An 8671-nucleotide genomic window follows, 5' to 3' on the forward strand; every position below is an offset into this window, starting at 1 on the left:
TTTTGCTATTGTGCATTTTTGTAAACTTTAGGTTGGAAATTTTTTTTTTAATTGCAGCAAATGTTAATAAATCTCACTAAGCTTAGCCTGTATTTCCAAAAAAAAACAAACTAAACTTAATTCTATTTTGTCCTGAGTCACTCAAGAAAGTTGATTTCTTTTATTTCACACCAGCCCTCAATATATCAACTCTTGATTCTGTTTACTAAAATAAAGTTTTATGCTAATGAACGATGATTTTATGTTCTCATTTAAATTTAAAGACTTCTAAAGCTCTGCAATACCAAAGCTTACCAGAAAAGTTTATATCTTAGATTATGAGATCAAAGGGATAGTAGATATTTAAGTTCATATTATTATGGACCCCAACTGTAATTCTGGAACTGCCTGAACTCTGTGCCAGTTCATGTGCTTGATGTGAAAATATATTTCTCTATACATGTCTATTTGTAAACTTTTATGTAATAAAAAATTTCACAGTTTAAGGCTTTTTTTATTAAGAATGAAGTAAGTTACGAAATTGTTCAAGCAAAAAAAAAAGAATTCTATTAAATTTTATGGCAGCTTGTAGACTCGAAAATTAACTTTAAAACAAAAATGAAACAGACTTCACAGTTACTGTCATTTTACGCTTGTAAAAATATTATTTTTAATTTACAAGCATTTAAAACTGTAGAGGAAGTCTAATTACACGATTAAAACAAAATTAGAACACAATCTTGTAAGTAGCAACTGTGGAAAAAAAGTAAAAATAAAAAAATCAATAAAATTAAAAATCAAGTACTGCCTAAATGAAGTTTTGAGGGTAGACAACATTATTGTCTTCAAAGTAAAAAATAATGTTTTGTCTGCAAAAAAGTTTCAGACTTAAATCGATTGTCTTAACTTTAGCAGAATTTAAATGTGTCAAGTTTTGAATTTAAAAGTATCTAATTTTTTGTAAACATAAAAAACTTATTTTTATTTGAATATATTGAAACTTATTAAGTTATTATTTTCTTAGCAGCCTGGTTCAAACACAAAATGTTAAAAACAGCTCTAAACTTCATTAAAAGTGTTTTATTACAAACTTAACATTTGCATAGATTAAAGACATAAATGAACCCTTTGTTACCCTATTACCTAAAAACACGAAACAAAAAAAAAGCTCTCACAAACCATTTTTTACCGAGAAAGGCACCATTTGATCAAATGGTCTTTTCAACCAATCAACACGAATCCCACCACGCAAAACAGCTGCTTCAAAATCCCACCGAAAATCATGGAAGCTTCAAAATCCTACCCGAATCAGTCAAGCGGATCGGAACTTGTTAGTATTAGAAGCTGGAGCTTCCCGCCAACTTTCTTATTTCTTCCCACGTCAGCCAGAAAGTGAACGACCATGGAGCCATTCTGGACCAGCAGGGAAGAAATCCTATGTAATAAAATTAATCAGGTTAATTTTATTGAAGTCTTAGTATAATTAATAGTTAATTTTATTGAAGTCTTTGTATAATTAATAGTTATTTTTATTGAAGCCTTTGTATTGTTAATAGTTGATTTATTACATAACTAAAAGCTATAAAAAAAATTACTAGAAAGTGGGTTTATGTAATTGTCCCAATATAAAAAGAAATTTTTTTCTTTTCATAGTTTTAAATTATTTTCTAAGCTTTAAAGTTTTATACATTAGCTTACAATACTAAACAACTAACAGACAAGTTATATTTATTAAACGTTCATTCAAACCTTTGTATAAAGACATGAAGCCTTCTTTTCGGATCGTTTGCTTCAAACAGTCCACTGATGATCTGAAGATAATAAAATATATATAATTTAAATTGATTAAGAAATTCCTCAAAAAATGCAGAGTTAATTAACTCTAAATAAACTTCAGTTGTATATACTCCAGGTTGTTAAAAAATTGTGTAAAATTATTCTTTAGTTTAACTTTTACCGAAAAAACACAAACTTAAAAACTTTATTAATTTTTTAATCAATTAAAAATATACTATCTACAGACACAGGCAGTACCTAAAAAAAACATTTATTTTTGTTTAGAAAACATGTTGTACATAATCAACGTATAAAACCTTTTAAATTAATATTTTTTTATTAAATATAAGTATAACTTTTACATACATATGCTGTTATTTTTTTTTTTTAGTATATATGTTTCGTAAATGAGCAAAAACAAATGTGTAGAACCATATATCCATTATAAATAAATTTTCAAAAAACTATAATCTTAATGTCAACAAAAACCAACGCATAGAACAGTCCCCTTCCCATTTTATCCCTGGGCTGGTTCATCACCCTGGTCTTGACCACATCCGCGGGCGTGCCCAGCACTGCTGCCACAAAACAGGAGCAGAAGGACGACATCGAGTGGCAGACCCAGTTGTCTTCCAGCGTGGTGTTTTGTAGGAGGAGTTGCTTCACCTGTGAAATTATTATATTTATTAAAAATTTATTTACAGTTGTCTTCTAATGTTGTGTTTTGTAGGAGAAGTTGCTTCACCTGTGGGGTATTTTGTTGGTTTGTTGTTGTGCTTGTTTTACAACATAGCTTGAACTCGAACATAGAATAAATAACACATCAGTGCTACATTCTTTAACACAATTTATGTACAAAACTTTCAAACAAGATGATTAATTGGACTTAATTAATTGTTTTTTTTTTTTGTAATGATTAAACCAAGTTAACAAACAATTTAAAAAATCAAAAAACTTTTTAAGATTTTCATATGCTTTTACTAGAATAATAACTAAACTGTCTTAAACATAACGTTAACTTTTACAACATAGTTTTTGAACTCAATATAGATTACCTAAAAATAAAAGTACAAAATACAACAGAGCCAGTGTTTTTCAGATGCATCAAAAATCAAAAGTATATACTTTAAATTCTTGATCTTATTTTAAATAACTTATTAATTTCAAATTCATAAAACAAACACAGCTTCATAGGTAGCCAGGTCTCACATGTTGTATTAAATAATCCATTTCATAATTATTATTTATTATAGTTGGTTGAAAACTTATACAAAAAACAAACTGTGTCATAGGTAGCAAGGTCTCCCATGTTGACGAGTCCGGCCCTTTGAACATTAGGCGCCCACCTAAAATAAATATTTTAATATATATTTTATTAATAATAATATTTATATATTAAACTATAAATTCTTTAAAATAACATGTTTGTATTTATCTCTTTACTTCAATATTAACCTTTATCTAAAAATCAATGATATCTAGTATATCTATTTATAATATATTTTTGAATTTAAATACAAAACACATTAAAAATCCACCTTTCTGAATTGAATAAGTATCTAAACTTATGTATCTAATGATACTATTTATCAAATACATTGACACATTTATATAAACAGTAAAATAAAAATATCAACAACCCACCCCGCCCACAATCCTTTCACTCCGCCCTTCCTGAAAGTCTTCTTCAGTCCGTCGGACACCGAATGGAACCTTCTTTCGTGCTGCACCCCTGACATCTGCATCTGAACTTTCACCAGGTCCATCGGCGACGCCACGAACTGGCCTATGCAGCCTGGAAAAACGGTAAAGTTTTTAAAAGTGTAAAAATATATTTTGTTTTATATTATAAGTTTTATGATTCATATACAACCTGGGCAAGATTGAAATAGTCATTAACAACTTTATCTAATTAAACAGTTTAAAATTTACTCAATTTTCAAATACAACCTATGTGGATTGTAAGAAATGGTTTAGTAAACTTATTTAAATATACTCAAAATTCAGTAAAAAAAAGCTTTTTTTAATATGCCACGAATTGACCTATGCAGCCTGGGAGAGATTGGAATAAGTATTAAAACGTAAGTATTTTTTAAAATATATACTTGTTTAAATGTATTTCGAAAACTGATTTAAAAGTGCATGAAATTTTGAGCATTTTCTAAACAAGCCAATTAGATTTAACTTAACTTTCAGTACAAGAAATTTTTGGAAGATTAATAACAATTTTTTGTTTAATTATAAACAAGACATTGCTTTATGATTTTTTATCTTGGCTATCATGCACCTAAAACAGTTTTTTTTTTAGTTTTAGTCAAAACCAATCTCAATCAAAAACACCAAAACCAACCAGCCTTGAGCAACAACTTTCTTTCACCAAATAAACATAAAAACTATCTGATTAAAACTACAACCAATAAAAACAAACAAACCAGCCATCAATCAGTTTATAAAACTACTATTTTTAGTTTAAAATTTTTATATAGTTTTGCCAATTATTTATCCAGATAAATTATTTTATTGTATTTCTAAACACTTTTTCTAGCTAAGTCAATTCAATACTGCATTCACTACTAGAAAATTTCAACAAGACTAAATTGATTACTTAAATTAATACTAATTTCAATCAATTTTTACTCACCAGCCATCAATCCACTGCAAGCAGCCTTCCACGTGGAGAAAGTACCATCCGGGTTCCTTCCAAACACGTTTTCTCTTATTTGTTCGTACACGCCCATACGGACACCGGTGTAAATGTAGTGCCTGCACAAAGCTGGTGATAATCCCTGCCACAATTTCAACAAACCCTCCTCTTTTGCTACTCCTGAGAGATGAAACGATGATGATTAAATTTTAGTTATTAATTTAGTTTCTTTTTGTGTATAATACTTGTTAAATTTTTTAAATCTTCAAAAAATATTCAAAAGGTATTTATTTTCATCCTTGCCACAATTTCAACAACCCTTCCTCTTTTGCTACTCCTGTGGTATGAAAGTTCATAAATGCACAAAAAAAATAATCTTAATATTAATATGAAACTAAATCCTTTGCCACTTCTGTGAGAAAAAAAAAAATTGTATGCAAAAAAGTCCTAAATAATAATAAATATTGGTTATTCTTTATTACTCCTATTGTAATACAATGAATTAAACACAATAAAGTATTGATTGTTGATAAAAACCGTCATTCTTGATTAGTTCCTTCCAGGTTGTTTGAAAAATGTTGTAATAACAAAATAAATTTAAGTAGATAAATTTTAATGCAGAAAATTTAGTTTCTTAATTATTAAACTGTGAAAAAATATATCAAAGTAATATAATGGAACTACTATAAAATAAACTTATAAAGTTATTACAGCTACTTCATTAAAAAACCTGATTCTGTAATTTTTTATATGATGGTTAGGTAGTTTTACTTAAAACCCCAACCTCTGCTGATTTTCATGTCATTGATTTTTTTACAAATATTTTAAAACTTATCAAGTCATAGAAAACATTAAGTTTGTAGCTTGATTTATTTTTAATTTGAGCTAAGATATTATAAAAAAATATATACAACAAAATCTTAAAGTACTATAGGAAAACAAGAGCTGAAGTAACTTGCTTTAATTATCAACAATGTGGCATGTTGCTACAGAGTGTTTTTCTTAAGTGCTTTTAAATTTAGAAAAACAATGAAATTAGTAAAAACTTACACATCATTCTTATAGACTAATATGCAAAACCTATTTAATTTAAAATATTTTTAATACAACATCAATTAGCAAAGAATAATTCTTTAAAATACACTTTCAAAACAACTAATCTTAATATGCAGTACACTTTTATGTAGCATAAAACTTTATTTTAAAGTTTGAAAAATACTAAATACTAAATAGCTTAGGGTTAGACAAATATGCATGAAGACATTTTTACACGAAGACTTTTTTTCATGAACTTACTTTTACACAAAGACACTTTTTCACAAGGGGACAATTTTGCACAAATGACGATTTTGCACAAAAACAAAAATATAAGCAAATAACAAGTACCTTATAATAGAAAACAGAAAATATTAACAAGAAAAAGAAAACGACCAAGGGTAAAGTTAGAGGTAACAGTCATTAAAAAAAAATAAAAATATGATAAAATTATAAAACTAAAACAAATCGACCAAGGGTAAGGCTTAACAAAGATAATAATAAAAAATAAAAACAAAAAAAAAAGATAAATAAAAAAAAAAAAACAAAATAAAAAAGTTTTAACCAGAGAAAAAGTCTCTTGAGTAATGCCTTGTGCAAAATTATCTGCGTGCATAAGTGACCCTTTGTGGAAAAAAATACACTTTGTGCAAAAGTGACCCTCCGTGCATATTTGACTTTTACCCTAAATACCTAGTTCAAATACAACATTGTAGCAAAAATGCAAAAATATCATTATTTTAAATGTTTAAATAAAATTGCCTTATGAAAATTGAAAATTTGATGTTAAAAATTTAATATAATTTATCTCAAATATAACATTATTTAAACTGATGAAACCGTCAGCATAAGTGTTTGGCTAAAAATAAATTCTGAAGTTAATGAAATAAAAAAACTGTTAGGAGTTGTACATACATTAAATTAAGATGGAATTAAGTTAAAAGTGTAGCAATTTTTTAATAAAAATAATTAAAACAAAAACTTTAATACCTTTAAAACAACTATGGAATATTATTTTATTTGTTTATCTGAAGGTTCTATGTTAAGTTTGGCTTAAAAACCCTTTTAATAAATTAGTTCTAGTCTAATATCAGTTACACAATTAAATTAATTCTAGTCTATAATAGCAATACAAAACTTCACCTGCTTGAATCCTTAACTGATATCATGCTAAACACTAGTACTTCTTTTTAAAGTTTTAAAATCGGTTTGATAAAAAAGTTTACCTACATTTCAAACAACACTATACCTGCAGCAATTCTCAACATTCCCCTTTTTTGCAGCAAAACCTCACTTCCCCTTGAACTGGCGATCTCCCCTTGTATTTGCAACCTCGTCTTGGTCAGATCGAGCGGGAAGGTGACGGTTTCTGCGATGGTGGCGGAGACGCAAGCCGTGGCATAGTTTATTATGATGGTCTTGTAAATGTTTCTTGGTTCAGCGGGTATCTCAACAGACATTATATCTTTGTACTATAAAAAAACTGCAATAAATATATATATACTTGTAATATTAGGTAAACATAGTTTTAGGATTTGTTAAGATAAAGTGGAAAAAAAATTGTTTAAAAGTCTTGTAGATGTTTTGTAGTTAAGGTGTTTCAACAGACATCATTATCTTTACTGTAAAAAAACTTTGGATTTTTTTCTCAATTTCTGACTTGTTAAAAATTAATCAGTGGTAATTATTGTTAATAAATAGATTTTGCCCTGGTTTTTTAAACCGTTTATGTTTAGTAATTGAATACAAACTTATTAGTATTTGTGTATTTGATTACTGTTCAGTATAAAAAATATTTAATTAAAACTTTATCATATGTAAATCAATTTTCAGTAAGCCTATCACTATATGTACTTGTTAAGTTAAAACAGTTATTACTGACAACAAGAAACATCAAATATTTTACAACTAGAAATTTATAACATAAAATTGATGTTTATAAAAAAAAAAGTAAAAACATAGTTTTTGTTTCATCTTAAATAATTCTTAACTTACATAGTAAGGTATTTAATCACAAAAACTTATTAAAATTAAACAAGTTCATTAATTTTAAAAAAATGGTAAAAGATGTCATATTCTTATATAAAATATATAGTAATTAAGATTCTAAATAAAATACTGAAGAAGTAACTTTTCAAGATACAACAAACAACAATAAAAAAAAAATTATTGGAAAAATATACTTTTATTTTATGTCTTGTAATTAATATAAATTAAGCAACATTAGACTTAAGGAATAGACAGTTTAAAAGCTTTCTTAAGCTGTAATCCATTTCAAATGAAAGCTTAAAATTTCACAATTAAAAAAGAACTTTTTTATTACTTAAACCAGTAAATTAATAAATATGAATAAATCTACAACAATGTTAAACATAAAGCAGTGGTTGTAGCAAATAAAGAAGAAAATATATACCAAGAATATAAGTGGCTTATTATATAAGGTTCACAAAACAATGAGGGTAAAGATGTTTAAATACTGAAAATCTGTTTTAAAATGATTTATTAGCAATGAGTATAGAACAAATGTTTAAACTAACAAATTTGTAAAAGAGGAAGTAGTAACTTTTGAAAATTTTGATACAATGTTATCTTATGTTAATATAAATTTTGAAATATATATTTCTACTCCTGTAAATATTTAATTATCAAAAAACGCTTTGCTTAATGTAAATGAGCCACCTCAGATAAAGTTCAAACAAGTATGCATGATAGTTTATTATTCAGTGTAAATTTTAGTTGCTTTGAAAACTTAACAATGTTGAAGATTTTTTTGATTGTAAATAAATATGAAAAATATGTAAAAATCAATTAGAAAGCCATTTTATTACTTTTTAAATAAATGTTATAACATAGAAACATACTTATAAACTGATATAATCAGGTCTATAAAAAGCAGATAAATTGTTTAAGTAGGTATTTTTCATTAAAATTAATTAATAAACAATTATATTTGACTAATTTTTAACAAACTTATACAAAATGTTTGTTTTTAACTTGGTTCATGAAGAACTTTAATTCAAAAAAAAAATTGTTATCATTCTTAAAAAAATAAACAATTTCATTTTAAACACTACATTCAGATAACATAACTTAAGTTGTAAACTTACAAAACTTTTTTCAAAGTACCTTATTTTTAATAATTTCTTGACATTATCTACAACTTTAATTAGCATGTTAATTAAAAAAAACATGCACTTTTAAGCTTTTAAATATCAAGCTTATTTCCTTATTTTACAT

The 8671-nt window shown here is 26.4% G+C and overlaps 1 protein-coding gene across 1 annotated transcript; it reads right to left on the minus strand.

The window, feature by feature from the left end:
* Nucleotides 1-497: 497 nt before the first annotated feature.
* Nucleotides 498-8034, minus strand: LOC145840209 (mitochondrial uncoupling protein 4-like). Its single transcript, XM_082947379.1, has 8 exons — nucleotides 7972-8034; nucleotides 6684-6906; nucleotides 4397-4579; nucleotides 3400-3550; nucleotides 3038-3101; nucleotides 2249-2421; nucleotides 1729-1790; nucleotides 498-1414 (listed from the first exon to the last, which is right to left on the minus strand). The coding sequence occupies exons 2-8, from the start codon at nucleotides 6892-6894 to the stop codon at nucleotides 1317-1319; spliced, it is 942 nt and encodes a 313-aa protein (XP_082803505.1). The 5' UTR covers nucleotides 6895-6906; nucleotides 7972-8034; the 3' UTR covers nucleotides 498-1316.
* Between the last annotated feature and the right edge of the window lie 637 nt (nucleotides 8035-8671).

This window comes from Thalia democratica, chromosome 7 (genome assembly GCF_965202585.1).
Source record: "Thalia democratica chromosome 7, ktThaDemo2.hap1.1, whole genome shotgun sequence".
In the NCBI taxonomy this organism is placed as follows: Eukaryota; Metazoa; Chordata; class Thaliacea; order Salpida; family Salpidae; genus Thalia; species Thalia democratica.